At 43.1% G+C, this 17,825-nt stretch overlaps 1 protein-coding gene across 3 annotated transcripts in view; it reads right to left on the bottom strand.

Moving 5' to 3' along the window:
* The window catches only part of LOC122558569 (endonuclease/exonuclease/phosphatase family domain-containing protein 1-like), a 63,686-nt gene that overhangs the window by 12,340 nt on the left and 33,521 nt on the right, over positions 1-17,825 (bottom strand). For all 3 annotated transcript variants that reach the window (XM_043707315.1, XM_043707313.1, XM_043707314.1), the window contains 3 exons: positions 17,121-17,172; positions 10,294-10,404; positions 4,311-4,445 (listed from right to left, as the gene is read on the bottom strand). In XM_043707315.1, coding sequence (XP_043563250.1) covers positions 4,311-4,445; positions 10,294-10,404; positions 17,121-17,172 — 298 coding nt within the window. The remainder of the gene's footprint in view (positions 1-4,310; positions 4,446-10,293; positions 10,405-17,120; positions 17,173-17,825) is intronic.

The following is a 17,825-nucleotide window of genomic DNA, read 5'->3' as shown; positions in this document are numbered from 1 at the left end:
CTGTGAGGCAGCAGTGATAACCACTGTGCCACTGTGCCGCCCACGCGGCAGGATAGATCAAGAAAATCCTTAGAAGAGTATAAAGGCAGTAGAAGTATACTTAAGAGAGAAATCAGGAGGGCAAAAAGGGGATATGAGATAGCTTTGGCAAATGAAGTTTAGGAGAATCCAAAGGGCTTTTACAAATACATTAAGGACAAAAGGGTAACTAGGGAGATAATAGGGCCCCTCAAAGATCAGCAAGGCAGCCATTGTGTGGACCCGCAGAAGATGGGGCAGATTCTAAACAAGTATTTTGCATCAGTGTTTACTGTGGAAAAGGACATGGACGATATAGACTGTAGGGAAATAGATGATGACATCTTGAAAAAAGTCCATATTACAGAGGAGGAAGTGCCAAATGTCTTGAAACACATGAAAGTGGATAAATCCCCAGGAGCTGATCAGGTGCATCCTAGAACTCTGTGGGAAGCTAGGCAAGTGATTGCTGGGCCTCTTGCTGAGATATTTGTATCATCGATAGTTACAGGTGAGGAGCCGGAAGATTGGAGGTTGGCTAACGTGGTGTGACTGTTTCAGAAGGGTGGTAAGGACAAGCCAGGGAACTATAGACCAGTGAGCCTGGTGGGCAGGTTGTTGGAGAGAATCCTGAGGGACAGGATGTACATGTATTTGGAAAGGCAAGCACTGATTAGGGATGGTCAACATGGCTTTATGCGTGGGAAATCATGTCTCACAAACTTGATTGAGTTTTTTGAAGAAGTAACAAAGAGGATTGATGAGGGCAGAGCGGTAGATATGATCTATATGGACTCCAGTAAGGCATTCGGCAAGGTTCCCCATGGGAGACTGGTGAGTAAGGTTAAATCTCGTGGAATACAGGGAGAACTCATCATTTGAATACAGAAATGGCTCAAAGGTAGAAGACAGAGGATGGTGGTGGAGGGTTGTTTTTCAGACTGGAGGCCTGTGACCAGTGGAGTGCCACAAGGATCGGTGCTGGGTGCATTACTTTTCGTCATTTATATAAATGATTTATATAAATGATATGGGAGCATAAGAGGTACAGTTAGTAAGTTTGCAGACGACACCAAAATTGGAGGCGTAGTGGACAGCGAAGAAGGTTATCTCAGATTACAACAGGATCTTGCTCAGATGGGCCAATGGGCTGAGAAGTGGCAGATAGAGTTTAATTTAGATAAATGTGAAGTGCTGCATTTTGGGAAAGCAAATCTTAGCAGGACTTATACACTTAATGGTAAGGTCCGAGGGAGTGTTACTGAACAAAGAGACCTTGAAGTGCAGGTTTATAGCACCTTGAAAGTGGAGTTGCAGGTAGATAGGATAGTGAAGTAGGCGTTTGGTATGCTTTCCTTTATTGGTCAGAGTATTGAGTACAGGAGTTGGGAGGTCATGTTGCAGCTATACAGGATATTGGTTAGGCCACTGTTGGAATATTGCATGCATTTCTGGTCTCTTTCCTATGGGAAAGGTGTTGTCAAACTTGAAAGGGTTCAGAAAAGATCTACAAGGATGTTGTCAGGGTTGGAGGATTTGAGCTATAGGGAGAAGTTGAATAGGCTGGGCTGTTTTCCCTGGAGCGTCGGAGGCTGAGGAGTGACCTTATGGACGTTTATAAAATCACAAGGGGCATGGATAGAATAAATAGACCACCTTGGGGTGGGGGGAGTCCAGAACTAGAGGGCATAGGTTTCGGGTGAGAAGGGAAAGATATAAAAGAGACCTAAGGAGCAACCTTTTCACGCAGAGGGTGGTACGTGTGTGGAATGAGCTGCCAGAGGAAGTGGTGGAGGCTGGTACAATTGCAACATTTAAAAGGCACCTGAATGGGTATATGAATAGGCAGGGTTGGAGGGATATGGGCCGGGTGCTGGCAGGTGGGACTAGATTGGGTTGGGATATCTGGTCGGCATGGATGAGTTGCACAGAAGGGTCTTTTTCCTTGCTGTACATCTCTATAACACTATCAGGAAGAAAGATGTCTTTCAGGCAGAAGGTTGTTACTGGAGTTTTTTTTCGAGAAAAATGACTGAAACCAAGTGTGAAATATCAGTGTGTGATTTTCCACTGATTTCTTGTGAATTACCTTCTTAAAATTAATGGTAACATGAAGTGCACCTGTGGAGGAAAAAGTTAAGTACGAACTTGGCACAATCATTTACTATGAGAAGCAAAATCAGATAAATTATCTTCAGAGCGAGAGGCTTAATAATTGGACATGAGGAAGATTTGGAAATTCTATCAAAATTTATGGACCAAATTTATGAGAAACTTGACATTAAATAGATATGAGGCATTGTCAGATTTTGATAAATTTTAAAAACTGGTTGGATAGTCGACAGAACAACATATGCAAGATTGCAAACATTTTTCTTCGAGAATCCCAATTCAGTGCTCGTCTTTACCTTGTTGGATTGAAAACATTAAAAAAGAGTTAGACTTTCAGATAAAACACACCTTTGGAACAAATGTCAGAAACCTTTAACAAAAGAAGGCCCTAAGATAATATTAGTTTCCTGCAGCTTTCTTGACACAAATGAGACATTCAATAGTAACATTGGAAATGGAGGATTCAATGGTAGTGGCATTTTGGGGTTGTCCTAAATTGGAATACAAGCACCAATTTGAAAGATGGATCATACTCAAATGGAGTGATGATACAGGCACCTTGGTGAATGAAAGAATAAAAAGACTGATCATTCCATGTAAAATAACCGGGATAAGGCACATTATTAACACAACTGTGTATGAGGTTGGTACCGAGCGAGTCAGCTATGCAAAAGGCTCAAATAAAACTGCACATGGAAAATAAGGTAATTGTTTTGGGGAAGTCATTCAATTTTAAAGTTTACACAATCATAGACATTACTGTATCCTCTTAAGGAGACCCCGTTTCTCAAATCAAATTATTAAATAAGTATTAGTAGCATTAGGGAATAGGAGCTAAAAAGTAAAAAAAAAGCTAACTATTTCAAAATAACATCAGCAGCTTGCCCATCTATCTCCTCATAGATTCAAACCCCAATTAAAGGATGCAAGAGTAAGGGAAAACTAGTTCAGTAAATTTACAGAAGGTATCAATAATATAAAAAACATAGAGGAGGACATGATCACATGTCAAAGGAGTCTCCCATTAGTAACAGACTTTAATGAAGTTGTAGCAATGGACTTGAAGATATGAGGTGAGAAAAGAAAAATTTTCATTTTGAACTTCAGTCAATGCAACTAAATTTCAACTAGGTTTAAATCAGTATACAAAAAATATGTTGTTAAGATAAAGCTTGATCATGGACAAGATAATGGAGAAGAGGCTAAGAATGCCGTGGTGAATAACTTCCTGACCGACCGCCGCGCCCCCCCCTCCCCCTCCCCCAAAAGCCCGTTCACTATCTACAAAGCACATGTTTGATGGAATACTCCTCTCTTGCTTGGATGAGCAGCAACACTTGAGAAACTCGACACCATCCAAGACAAAGCATCCCATTTGATTGGCAACACATCCAGAAGCATCCATTCCCTCCACTCCTGACACTCAGTTGCAGCAATGTGTACTGTCTACAAGATGCACTGCAGAGAGTGCAGGCGCCAACAAAGGAGCACAACCTTTGTGCATCACTCAATCGGTATTGCAATTTGTGTCAGGCTTGAGTCTGCGATCTGGGGAGGGGTAAAATTAGCTCAGTTATACTAAGCCTGTCTGGAGGAAGGAAACTCGGAAGGGATAAGCTTCGAGGAATGAATGAGACAAACAGAACCCACATAACATTTCAAATTGTAAGCCTAGATTTTCTGCCCCAGCCCCCATCTGTGGTGTTCTGATGATGCAGGGTGGACAAGGCAGTGTGACTACTCAGTGACATTCCATGGGGTGGCACAGCCCTGCTGCCTCACAGTACCAAGGACCCAGGTTTGATTCCACCCTCAGGTGACTGTCTATGTGGAGTTTGCATGTTCTTGTCATGTCTGCGTGGGTTTTCTTGGTGCTCCAGTTTCCTCCCACAGTCCAATGATGTGCAAGTTAGGTGGATTGGCCATGCTAAATTGCTCATAGTGCCCACGGACGTGATGGTGGATTAGCTGTTAGAATGCAGGATTATGGGGTTAGGGTAGGTAGTGTGGGTCTGTGTGGGCTGCTCATTGGAGGGGGTGGCGAAGACGCGATGGGCTGAATGGCCTGCTTCTACACAGTAGGGATTCTATGTAGAATCTTGCCCTTTGCCGTTCTTTGATGCACGATTTAATGCAGATAGCCACAAGTCACAGCAAAGCCTTTTCAACTGTATTTTTACCTTAAACAAGCCGAGCAAAAGTTGGCTGTATGGCTGGTGTCCATTGTACTGCTCCAGCAGCTTCTCCAGGCTGATGGCCCGGTCCAACTCAAGGCCTGAGGTAGTGTCCCAAAGGAAGGCCACCCGTTCGACATTCTGTGGTAGGTGTGGGAGTAAAAGTTGAAACCTGTGAGTTTCCACTTAGAAAAGAAAAATATCAAAATGAATCATGGTCAGGTGACACTGCACAAAGTGAGAAGTGGTGCAAGTAGTAATCGCCATTCAATTACTGAAGTGCATGCTACCTCTGAATTATTTTACGGACTTGAGGACTTGCTTTTACGTGCATTCTACGTTGAGCTTTCCCAGAATGAAATCCATGCTTCCTTCATACGAGAAAAAGATGAAGCTGCGTCGGCAGCAAAGAAAGATGCCAGTAATGAAAGGCCTTATCCAAAAATATTAAAAGAAAAAAAAATTTGCATTTGTGTAGCACCTTAAATAATGACAGAACATGCCAAAGTACTTTCTGGCTAATGGAGCACTCCTGAAGTTAAGGCACTGTTATCATGGAGGAAACTTAGCAGTCAAATTGCCCACAGCAAGCTCCCACAAGCAACAACAATCTGATAATCAGATAAACTGTTTTTGTGATATTGTTTGAGGGATAAATATTAACCAGACTCTGGAGAAAATCCCTGTTCTTTTCCAAGTACTGCCACGAGCATTTCATGACCAAATGAGAGGGCATTGACGGGAGACTTCATCTGAAAGATGGAAGTTCTGACAGAGCAACACTCCCTCAGTTCCACACTAATTTCTTTGTGGTCAGGTCTGGAGTACAATTCAGTAAGTTTAAAAGTTGGATGGTCAGGCAATGCAGGATAGACCTGCATATGATCTTTATAAGTATTTACTTGAAGAGAATCACATGGCAAACATGGATCTCCTAACCTGACAACTACATTTTCAGGCAGTTCCTACTTATAGGGCTGCAAAGTGAATGCCTATTGCCTGTGTACAGGTAACAAAATCAGTTACCTCAAACTAAATCAACATGGGAAGGTGAGACCTTGTAAGCAGATAGCCTGAGGCAGCAAGAGCGGGAGTAGGCATCATGGGGCCATGGTGGGGTCAAGCCTTTGTGAGGAAATGGTGATTAGAACCATGGAAATAGGCTAAATAAATGTTCTTCCTTTCATTCAGTCATTCAAACTCTGCCAATTATTTGTAGGGTAATCAAAAACTATTCTTATTGCTCCATTCTCCCTCTGTAGAAATATATCTTTCTCTGCTTCACATGAGCGCATAATCTTTCCTGAAATGATACACTAGTCTATGCCTCAATGATTCCTCAAAGCATTCCAGGCTACATCAGCTCACAAACCAACAGAGCTAAATTGTTGGGGTTTAGGAGCATTCGGCGCAGCCATTTTGGTGTGAGCGATTTGGCGCGGCCTGTTTGGCGCAGCCCATTTTGCCGCAGACCCATTTAGGCACAGAACTGTTGGATCATCAATGAAAATCAACATAATAGTAGAATTATTAAATGGGTAGTTTCCAGTAGTTTGTAGTTATTATTAAAATAACTAGTCATCAACCGTGGTTCCTCAAAATTTCTAAAAACAAAGAAAATATAACCCATTAAAATGCCATCAACAATTTTGTCAAAACGTGGAAAGGAAAAGTGCTCATACGATGGCTATATGTACGTATTTGATAGATATGCTGCTGATAAGATAATAAAGTTTTGGAGATGTGAGAGGAAGGACATTTGCAAAGCTCGAATTCATGTTATAAATGGTGACCTAGTCAAACAAATTAATGAACATTCGCATGCAGTTTCGGCATCTAAGGTGGAAAGAGACACTGTCATTTCAAAGATAAAAGTACAAGCTGCTGAAACTGTAGAGGGAAGATTACAAGTGATTAATGAGTGCCGAGAAAATTTGTTGGAAGCTTGCCAAGTAATGCTGCCTAACAACAGAGCACTGAAGAAAATGGTTCATAGGACAAGGAAAGAAATTGCTGCCTACCCAGTAAATCCAAGAAATTTAGAAGAACTTGTAATTCCAAAGTTAAAAATCACACTACACCAGGTTATAGTCCAACAGGTTTAATTGGAAGCACACTAGCTTTCGGAGCGTCGCTCCTTCATCAGGTGATAGTGGAGGGCTCAATCCTAACACACAGAATTTATAACAAAAATTTACAGTGTGATGTAACTGAAATTATACATTGAAAAATTTATTGTCTGTTAAGTCTTTCATCTGTCTGAGTACCATGATAGTTTCACTTCTTTCATGTGTAAATCAGAAAACCTTTTTTTAAAAAGTTGCATCTCAGGTTAGCTGTTTACAATGGTGATAGCTAGACAATATGTTGAAGGTGTTAGCCCCCTGTGTTCTCTGTCTATGCCATGAGGTTTAGATTGATTCTAATCTAACAAGTGAGATAACGGAGTTTTACATGAATTCATGCAGTTTCTGAGCTCAGAGTTCGACATGAATACATGCAGTTTTTGAGCAAAGTACAATGTAACCCTGCAAGTACAAATTCACCCCACAAAATATGTGCGCGCATGTGGGTCTTTGTGTGTGTGTGTGTGTGTGTGTCTGTCTGTCTGTGTTGTGGGTTGTGAGTGCGAGAAAGTGTATGTGTGCGCGTAGTGAGTGTAGAGTGTCTTCAGTCTGTGAGGGGGTGCATGTGTGGGTGTGGGAGTGTGTGTGTCTGTAAGGGTGTGTGTGGGTGTCTGTGTGCGCGTCTGTGTATATGTGTGTATAGTAGTGTCTGTGTGTGTGGGATCCTCCAAGGCAGACTTCGAGACAGGCAGCAGCGAAAAGTGGCCGAGCAGAGGCTGATAGCTACGTTCGGTACCTATAGGGAGGGCCTCAACCAGGACCTTGGGTTTACGTCACATTACAGGTGACCACCATTGCACTATACACACACACACTCCCACACACAGGCACTCCTATATACACGGAGACACATATACACAGACGCGCACACAGACACCTACACACACCCTTACAGACACATACTCCCACACTCACACAAGCACCCCCTCACAGACTTAAGACATTTTACACTCACTACACACATACACACTTTCTCACACTCACAACCCCCAACTCAGACAGTCAGACACACACACACAAAGACCCACATGCACACATATATTTTGTGGGGTGAATTTGTACTTGCAGGGTTACATTGTACTTTGCTCAAAAACTGCATGCATTCATGTCGAACTCTGAGCTCAAAAAACTGCATGAATTCATGTAAAACTCCGTTATCTCACTTTTTAGATTAGAATCAATCTAAACATCATGGCATAGACAGACAACACGGGGGCTAACAGCTTCAACATATTGTCTAGCTATCACCATTGTTAACAGCTAACCTGAGAATGTAACTTTTTAAAAAAGGTTTGTGATTTACACATGAAAGAAGTGAAACTATCATGGTATTCAAACAGATGAAAGGCTTAACAGACAATCAATTTTTCAATGTATAATTTCAGTTACATCACACAGTAAATTTTTGCTATAAATTCTGTGTGTTAGGATTGAGCCCTCCACTATCACCTGATGAAGGAGCGATGCTCCGAAAGCTAGCGTGCTTCCAATTAAACCTGTTGGACTACAACCTGGTGTTGTGTGATTTTTAACTTTGTACACCCCAGTCCAACACCGGCATCTCCAAATTGCAATTCCAGATAGCTTTAAAACATATTCTGTTAATGAATATAATGAACAATTTTTACTAGCCGACAGCGGTTGCACCATCTGCAGAATTCTTATATTTGGAAGAAAAAGGAATGCAGAGTTTCTAAAACATTCAAAAAAGTTATATGTTGATGGAACATTCAAAATTTCCCCACCTCTATTTTCACATGTTTATGTTATTTTAGGGGAAATACATAAAAGGTGTGTTCCCACTGTTGTATGCTTAACTCCCAAATAAGTTACGAACAACATATGATTTGAAATTATTTGAAATGGTTCTGGAAATACAGCCTACATGCCGCCCTGACATTATCAACTGTGACTTTGAACTTGCAAATTTCAAAAGTTTTCCTTCTGCAGAAATCCAGGGATTTTTTTTCACCTGGCTCAAAATATGAGAAAACATCTTGCCAGTTTGGGACACTTGAGTAAGTATAACATTGACTTGGAGTTTTCTTCGAGAGCTAAAATGATAATTGGTCTTTCATTTATTCCGACTGAAAACATTGATGAAGTTATTAACATTTGGCTGATGCGCTTCCAGATGAACTGCATCCTCTGCTGGACTGGTTCAAGGATAACTATGTAGGTAGAAGATTACGCAGAGGAAATGGTAGGCATCCACCGCTTTTTCCAGTTGGAATGTGGAATTTATATGAAAGAACTTTAAACAATGAGGACAGAACAAACAATCATGCAGAAGCTGCCCACAGGAGATTACAATGCGAACTTGGAGTGGAACATCCAGTTATTTGGAAATTTATTGATAGTTTACGAAAAGTTTAGAGAGGAAGGGACATTTACTATGAGCGTCTCATAGCAGGGCACAATATTCCGTTGAAATTAAAGAAATTCAGGGAAGCAGACGCTGGAATACAAACACTCGTAAGAAGATTTAGTGAGAGAAATGATGTTGAGTATTTACGAGGGATTGCCCATAATTTTGAATAAACATCATATTTTAGATGTTTGGTAATTAACTTATATTTTTTTTTAAACATTTTTACTAAAGAGAATAAACATTACTTTTATTTTTATTGCTTTCATTAATGCTTTTAACTCAGCCTGAAAAGAAATAAATATGAGCTGCGCCAAAATAGGTCTGTGCCTAAATGGGTCTGCAGCAAAATGGGCTGCACCAAACAGGCCGCGCCAAATCGCTCGCGCCAAAATGGCTGCGCCGAATGGTCCCACTCCAAAGTTGTTGTGTGGTGGGCAGGAGGAAGGCAATGCACAAAAAGGAATGCACACGTTTCTCCTCATCATAGATAACAATCGATAACTCCTCGTCATAGCCTCCTTTGCTGGAGGACAAAATATAGTATATCCCTTTGTTTTCATATTTGGAACTTTATACCTGATTTGTACTTCTCGAGTAAACACATATAGAGTGAGATGTTTCCACACAGTCCCTAAAAGTATTGAATTGTTAACATATTCACGGAATCTCACTGTACAAAAAGAGCCTCTTTAGCCCAACTCTCCCATTTTACTCTCAAAAGTGAAATCAATTTGGGTCCACTGTCATACCCTTTACCCATGCACTTTGAAATTTTTATTTTTCCAAATAATTTATCAACTTCCCTTCCAAAAATAACAATTGCAGTTTTTCTTTCTATCCCAACTTCTTGCATTAAAAAGTATTTTACAGAGAGGTTCTCCCAGCTTTAGCTGAAGATTACTGGACCTTTAGGGAGCAATTGTTTCACTTGATGTTCAGGGATTTCTGCTGATCTGCCACTGAAGATATAGTAGGAGATCAAGAGAACTCAGAAGAATTTTTCTCCTATTATTCCAAGTTCACCTAAACTAAACATTTGCACCTGCTTAGTACCATCTCTTCTGTCTTTGTATTTCAAACTAAGTCTTCATTTCTACTACTGCTGTTGAATCAGACGTCTTACTTTGCCCCATCTTACTTCTGCAAACCCCTCTGGTCCACAATCCGCTAACGAACTCTACAGATCAATTCCACCTCTTATGCACAGCAATGTGTCACTGTAGTGCCACAGTGACTGACACTGCAGTGACTCTAGTCACTGTGATATACCTTCAATTGCCAGAACCTTAGGCACTGAAATTCCCTCTGTAAACTTTTCTTCTTAAGGTTCTCCTTACAACTTACTTCTTAAATAGGTTTTTTGTTACATATCTTTTTGAGTGGCTTGGTGTGAAACTCTTTTGGCTAATACTCATGAGAGACACCTTGCAATGCTTAGCTCCATTACAGACAGATTGGATAATTTATTAAATATGTTTGCTTATGAGTATACCTGTTTTTCCTGTCCTAGTGAGGTATCTAATGCAACATATTTCCACTTGCCACGGTCTCCTTTCCATTCTTGTACTGTAGCAACGGTGGGTTTTTCAAGCTCCAGGCATATCTGAGGAAATGAAACATTGGAGAAGGTTAATAATGTGAAGGTGCTGAGCTGGTGCCCTCTATCAGTGGAGATGTTGGAAGGCACAACAGTCTGCCTGGTGATTGGAGATGGAAGAGCTATATTTGCGGCGCTACTAGGTCAGAGAATAGGAGATCCCTGATTGGGGCTGTTAACCCGGTCCAATCAGGGAGCCCTCACTGACAGATATAAACAGGAGTGTCAGAGCTTCCATTCACTCTGAGATCTAGGTCTGAGGGAGCTGAATCAGTGTCAAGGACTCTCCAATTTGTGTCATGGAGGGGACTAGCTCTGTGCTGGCTGGACCACAGTCAGTGTGTCACTGCTGCTGTTGGTTTCTGCTTTGTTTTGGAGAATCTGATTCTGAAACTGGCTGGTTTGCAAAGCCGGTTTTGTTAACTGGTATCCCTTGTTTTTGTTTTCCTTCAGGAAAAACAAACATACAAAAAAACAATAAAGAAAATCAAAAAAGAACAAATATCTTCTCTGGCGAAGGGTTGGGGGGGGGGGGGGAGGGAAGGAGCGGGGAAGGAAAAGAAACTCTCCTCCTCCAAAACACAGATGGGCAGCAGGAACACACTGACTGTAGCCGAGCCAGCACAGTCAGTCCTCTAAACTGAGGAGATTCTAAATCTCCTGGTTATATCTCCCTCCCACCCTCCTACTACCGCTTAACAGCTGTAGTGCTTATATTTTCCCTAGTACCCACGATATGTGTGTGTTTGTGCGCAACACACTGAAAGACAACGGGTGTATAAATCTTTATTCTTTTTCCACCACCAGGAAGAAAGGAAACATCTGAGTGTCCAGTGACAAGCAGTGCCCTTCTCATCATAGGGCAATGCTGTGTGAGGTATTCCTTTTTTCCAAATTGCTTAAACTTCACAGTCAATGTGTTTTAGTGCTCATTAGGGAACTGTTGTTTGACTGGCTGGTTATAGCCTGTGTGTTACTCTTTTCTATTGTACTTTGAGAAAAGGATTATAGAGTCATAGAGATGTACAGCATGGAAATAGACCTTTCTGTACAATCTGTCCATGCCGACCATATATCCCAACCCAAACTAGTCCCACCTGCCAGCACCCAGCCCATATCCCTCCAATTTGTATACCTATCCATCCTTTGGATGAACCAGGCCTCTGTGGAGCCTGAACACCTGCATGTGTGCCGTGGACTCTTTTTCGGGAGTGGACCAAACCCCCATGAGTTAACTGCAGCTTCACAATGTACTGTGTTCCTGTGAGTGGGCCTGGTTCTCGATATACGGGCCAGGCCTCTAAAGAGACTGAACACCTATATGTGTGCTGCGGGATGTGCATTTTCTGCCTTGGGGTATGGACTCTGCCTTGGTACTGGAAACTGTATTGTGAGGATTTTGTGAATTCTGTTAATGTATGTGGGTTATGTAATTAATTGCATTTGAGTGTGGGCCAGAGTCAGCTAGTCAGTACATGGGGCGGATGGGAGTTGGAGGGTCGATGATTGGTCTGGGGGTGTCTGTTAGAATGCAGAGTGGCTGGGGAATAGGCAGCTGAAAACGTGGCCATGGGAAAGCTGGATGGGGGAGGAGCAGCCGGTACGCGAGCTGACTAGGGGCCAGAGGGTTGAGACCGGCCCGGAGAAAAGCAGGAGGGGCCTGTCAGTACATAGGGCAGGCAGGGCCAGGCAACTGATCGTGTCCTTGCATGAAGTCTGGTATAAGGCAGGCCAGTTACTATGTGGGAAGGCTGATCCAGGTGGTCGATGGCAGCCTGTAGGAAGGCCGACCGGGGGAGGACTGGTCAGTATGCAGGGAGGCTGGGAATTGAACAGCCGATGGCCGGTCCGAGGGAACGCTGGCCATGGGAAAGGGTCAGTCAGGACGTGGGGTGACTGTGTGCTGGAAGGCTGACAGCCCGACTGTAGGAAAGCAGGTCGGAGGTGGCTGGTTAGTATGCAGGGTGACCTGGCACAATTGTTGGCCAACAGCTCCCGAGGAAAGCAGGCCGGGGAGGGTCAGTCAGTACGCAGGTGACCTGAGACCGAAAGGCCAACAGCAAGCTCGTAGGAATGCCGTCCAGGGTAGTCTAGTCGGAACGCAGGGCGACTGGGAGATGAGTGGTTGATGGCCAGTCTGGAGAAAAGCGAGCCTAGGGAGGATCAGTTCGTATGCTGGGCGGCCAGAGACTGGAAGGCCGATGACTGTCCTGCAGGAAGGCTAGCCAAGAACTGTCTGATCAGTATGAGGTGTGGACTAGTGTCAGGTGCCTTTTTTTATAGCTATAGTGGGTCTGTGTTCTAAGCACTGTTTCTTATTTGATTGCACTGTCTTGTCTGTGCTTGTTACCATTACCCTTGACTGGAAGTGGGATTTGAGGATTGTTCTCATCTCCCTGAAAACTGGTTGAACAGTGGGGTTTGGTGTTTGGCTTTACAGCCTTTTCCCCTATATACAGTGATTTTTTTGTGAACTGCTTCTTTCTCTTTATTGTTAACTGCATTTTGTACTGTTTAATAAAATAAAGGAGTGTCAGAAGTTCCGTTCACTCAGAGGTAGCTCTGAGGGAGCTGGCTCAGTGTACATGTAAATACAATAAAGTGTAACTTGATGACGGGATACCAGCCTCTGTGGAATTATTTCAGATCCATTTCACGTTCAGTCACTGTCTTAATAGTCAAACATAACTATCACTTTCCACATTGCAAGTTCCCAAAGGAGTGGAATAGACAACTCTGACTTTTCTGATTTGAGGAGTGTTGGCTGATTCCCGGAGAATTTAGGCTCAAATCAGGTCATGTGAATTCTTGCTTTGACTTTTCATCCAGGAGTGGGACAGATCCACATCCAGGTCATTCTGCTATAATGTGCATTCTGTTAATTCTGAAATGTGATAGATGAATTGGGGACCTGTTTCTAAAATGCAAACTTTTAAAACATGTTGGCTGTAATGTGATTACATCACCAACGCGTCAAGCGCCGCTTCTAAAATGCAATTTTTCTATAATGCGGGGTTGCACAAGAACGCAATCGTTGTGTTATAGAAGAACTGCGTGTAGTTCTTTCTTACTCCTGATAATTGTTGTTGTTGTTGCAGTGGGTGAGATTATTTTCTCTTCATTCCCTTCCTCCAACTCACAGAAATGTGGCTTGAAACAAACTCTAACCATTCATGTGTTGTAACCAGTCACAATGGTTAAGGGTCAACTCACTGGAAATGCTCAACAAATGGTTTAAGCCTGATCATTCCTACTGCTTCATGGTGGACATACCTGGGTTTCATGAGTGGTAGCCAGGTTTCCACCCACCATATGGTAAAATAAAAATGTCACTCCGAGGTTCAGGCACCACTATATTGCAGCATCATGTCAGAGAATCATGGATTGAAATCTGCATACAAGCAGGCCATTCATCTTGTCAGGTCAGACCTGGCTCTCTGTAAGAGCTGCCAAGCCTGTCTTTTCCCTGTAGTCCTGCTGTTTAGATAACTATCCAACATCTGTCAGAAGGCAAATGGCTGACTCTGCCTCCAGCACATTGTCAGGTACTGCATTCCAGATACTCACCACTCACTGCGCAACACTGTTTATCCTCCTGTTGCCTCTGGCTCTTTTGCCGACAAGCTTAAATCATTGCCTTCTGCTTTTCAATCCTCCCACCACTGAGAACTGTGTCCAAATGATTCGTGTCATGGTGCTTTAAGGGATTCATTGATTTGGTGGACTCTGTTCTCTCCTCTTCTACACCCATTTTAAAATCACTCCCTTAAACTTGTTTTTCCTGTTGTAATTTATTTGACTTGTGAGTACTTTCACAAGCCTTCAATTCTACACAACAGACACCTCGGTCAGTATCCTCTTTGTGTACAGTTGTTGTAAATATTTAAATGTCTAAAGTTGTTTAGAAATAAAGGACTTCCAAAGAAACCCAGACGTAGTCACAGCAGGCCCTCAAAATGTCCGGTGAACTGATGCCTGTCTTTGGAATAAGCTGACAGAAGGGATTTCCCTCATCTACCTCCCTCAGCATGCCACTCAATCCCAGGCAGCTTGCTGGGCTGGAGTTGTGTGGAGCACCTCATTAATTTAGGAGATGCTGAAAAAGGAACTGCAAGAAGATCTGGCATTAGATCAGGGAAGTACTTGACAGTAATGGCTCCCGATGACTGCACAGGAAGGACCTCTCCAGGTTTCTGTGCATTACTCATTGTCTTTGGTCTTTAACCACCGGCAAGCTCCAGTGTTTATTGGTTACACTCTCTGGCATCCTTTGTGCCTCAGTTTGGAAGCAGAAGTCCCCATGTTGTGTGAATCATTTAGACCAGGGTGCCTCTGGCTTTGATTTGTGGTTTGTGTGGAGTTTGTGGATTCCAGGCACCTTGGCTATAGCTCGCTGAGACTGACTGGGATTTTCCCGAGCTCGGGAGAGCTCCTAGTCACTTGCCAAAATCCTGCTGAGTATATGTAGACACAGAATACCACGGATGTAACTCCCCACAATGGCAACGGATGGTTCGGTGTTAAAACAAGCAGTCCACTTGGGTACAGTCCGCTGTCCGTTGGCTTGCCCGGGGAACAGTATTTCCCTTCTAAGCAGTTGAAAGTGCAATCAACGGAGATACACAATGAAGGTTGCTTTACTGCTTCAGAGGCATATTTGGAGCACAGATCAGGATGGTTTTGCATTGTTGTTGGAGATTTAAAAAATTACAGACCAAGATTACAGAACTTCCTCAGTGAATCCCTACAGTATGGAAGCAGGCCATTTGGCCCATTGAGTTCACCTTAATCCTCCAAAGAGCATTCAACCTGACCCACCCCTGCAATCCCCCACTTCCCATGACTAATTCATCTAGCCTGCACAACCCCGAATACTATAGGCAATTTAGCACGGCCAAACCATCTAACTTGCACATCTTTGCACTGTGGGAGAAAACTGGAGCACCCAGAGGAAACACATACCACACAGTCAGTCGCCCAAGGCTGGAATCAAACCGGAGTCCATGACACTGTGAGGCAGCAGTACTAACCACTGCGCCACCAATCCACCCAATCAATTAGCAGAATACATAAAGTCTCGTTCACTAAACAGGAATTGAAACCCGATTGTGGCAGGATAGCGCCAAATCCTAACCATGAGACTGCCAGGGAAGATGGTAGGTGGAAGGTTCCTGATCTGCGTTTCTAGGCAATACCAAAGCCACACAAAGAACTGGTCAGACAGAAAGGTACCAGCAAGAGCATTGCTCCCAGGCCAAGACAATGGAAGCACCTCACCACTTCAGAGGAGACATTAACACCTACCTCCAGAACCAGCGATACTGTCAGAATGTTGCTTTATGTAGAGAGTCATGACATTCCTCCGATAACTATTTTCCAATTAGCATCATTGTAACTAGATTACTCCATTTTCAGATGCATTGTATTTTCACCATTTCTAATTAGCCTTATTATACAGCATTATTATAAAAACTGGTCTCATCCTCAGCTCTGGGAAGAGAAATTCTGACCTACCTGTACAGACTGTCAGTTCTGTGTCAGCCGAGTCAGCTTCTCTTCCAGCGATATCGCTTGTAATAAACAGCATGTCAATATTACCCGATCTAGTTTGTGTGGTCTCTATTGGACAAAAGTTTTCCGACAGTCAACCTCCCACAATTCCTCTATGCTGCCTGAATTGCTGTGCTCTTCCAGCACCATTGATCCAGAACCTCCCACAACAGTCGTACTGCAGTCAGCACTCCAATTCAAACAAAGCCTAAAATCTAAGGTTTGGGCCTCCTGAGCTGATATTGACCAACATCTTGGATCTCTTGAATTCCCTGTTATTTTTTTGTTTGATTTATAGGAGTAATAATTTTGATAGCTCTGAAACTCGACTAAACACACTCTGTGCGCAAAATTCTCAGTGTGCATGGGGTGAGTGAACTGCCTGTCTCCCAAGTCCCAACTGGGAGTTGTCACGTGTTATCTCTGCCACAGTTTCTCCAGAGGTTGATTGTCGACCACAAATGGAAAATGCTGGAAATATTCAGGAGGTCAAAGTTCATAGTGCAACTCATGACTGTGACTTGCTAACCTCAAAATAACAGGAATACTTGACTGGACTGTCATGTGCTGGAGCCTCAGTCACACCCTGCCACTGATACGGAAATGCCTTGAATGGAAAATGTCCCACTACGCGATGTTATCTTGTGGAAATGGCAGAAACCACAGGAGGTAACAGCCCAGTCAAGGCAAACATTACACTGTGGAAAATTCCCCTTTAAAGTGAGTAAGATGTTGGGAGTATTTACACACATGAGATTCCAGGGATGAGGAACTTCAGGCATGTAGATAGATTGGAGAGGATGGGACAGTTTTTTTTCCTGAGGAAGAGAAGGTTAATGGGAGATGTGATAGACAGATTGGACAGGGAAAAACTGCTTCCATTGGTGGTTCTACTGCTGCAAAAAAAAGGACATTTGTTTCAAGGTAATTGGCAAAAGCAAAATTGGAAACATGAGAAAAAGCTTTTCCTCAAAGCAGTGGTTAAGCACTGGAATGCACGGAGATGACTAAATATTTACATCATGTTCCAGATACAGGTTCTGTCAAGGGAAGGGACTGGATTATCTTAAAAAGAATGGCCTCTTTCAGCTTGCAATTATATACTATACATTATATATTTATGTTTTTCATAAATAAAACACAGTTAAATATAAAAACCAGCAGGGACTTACCTTTTCCAAAGCATCTTCATCCAGTATTTCCTGTACCGCCAATAATTTAATCCTGCCAAAGACACAACCTGACATCAGTCATTTTACCGAGAGGCCAAGTGAATGTTGCTCATTCCCAGGGAGGCAGGACTGAGATCAGAACTACAGAATCTTACTTTGTTGGAGAATGCAGAGTTGTGGGACAGAGAACCTCAACTCTGCAAGGTGCCTGTGTCCAAGATTTCGCCGAAGACAGAGTCTGACTGGCACCAGTTACCCACCAAGGATGCCTAGCTAATTTGGTATACCCCACTCGGCCATTTTCTGGTGTTCCCAACATGGGAACTAAAGCCACTCTCATGATCCTGGACCCGATTTGGAAAACCCAGCCCCAACTAAATCACTTGACAAGGAAACATCAATGGGATTACATACAGAAAGGGCAACTTGGCTCATTTGGTGAATCTTTGAGGAGAAAGTGAGGTCTGCAGATGCTGGAGATCAGAGATGGAAATGTGTTGCTGGAAAAGCGCAGCAGGTCAGGCAGCATCTAGGGAACAGGAGAATCGACGTTTCGGGCATTAGCCCTTCTTCAGGAATGAGGAAAGTTGGTCCAGCAGGCTAAGATAAAAGATAGGTAGGACGGACTTGGGGGAGGGGCGTCGGAAATGTGATAGGTGGAAAGAGGTCAAGGTGAGGGTAATAGGTCAGACTGGGGTGGGGGCG

The sequence above is a fragment of the Chiloscyllium plagiosum genome, chromosome 17 (assembly GCF_004010195.1).
Source record: "Chiloscyllium plagiosum isolate BGI_BamShark_2017 chromosome 17, ASM401019v2, whole genome shotgun sequence".
Lineage (NCBI taxonomy): Eukaryota > Metazoa > Chordata > Chondrichthyes > Orectolobiformes > Hemiscylliidae > Chiloscyllium > Chiloscyllium plagiosum.
Note: the sequence above shows the minus strand (reverse complement) of the source record. Positions and strands in the feature narration are given on the sequence as shown.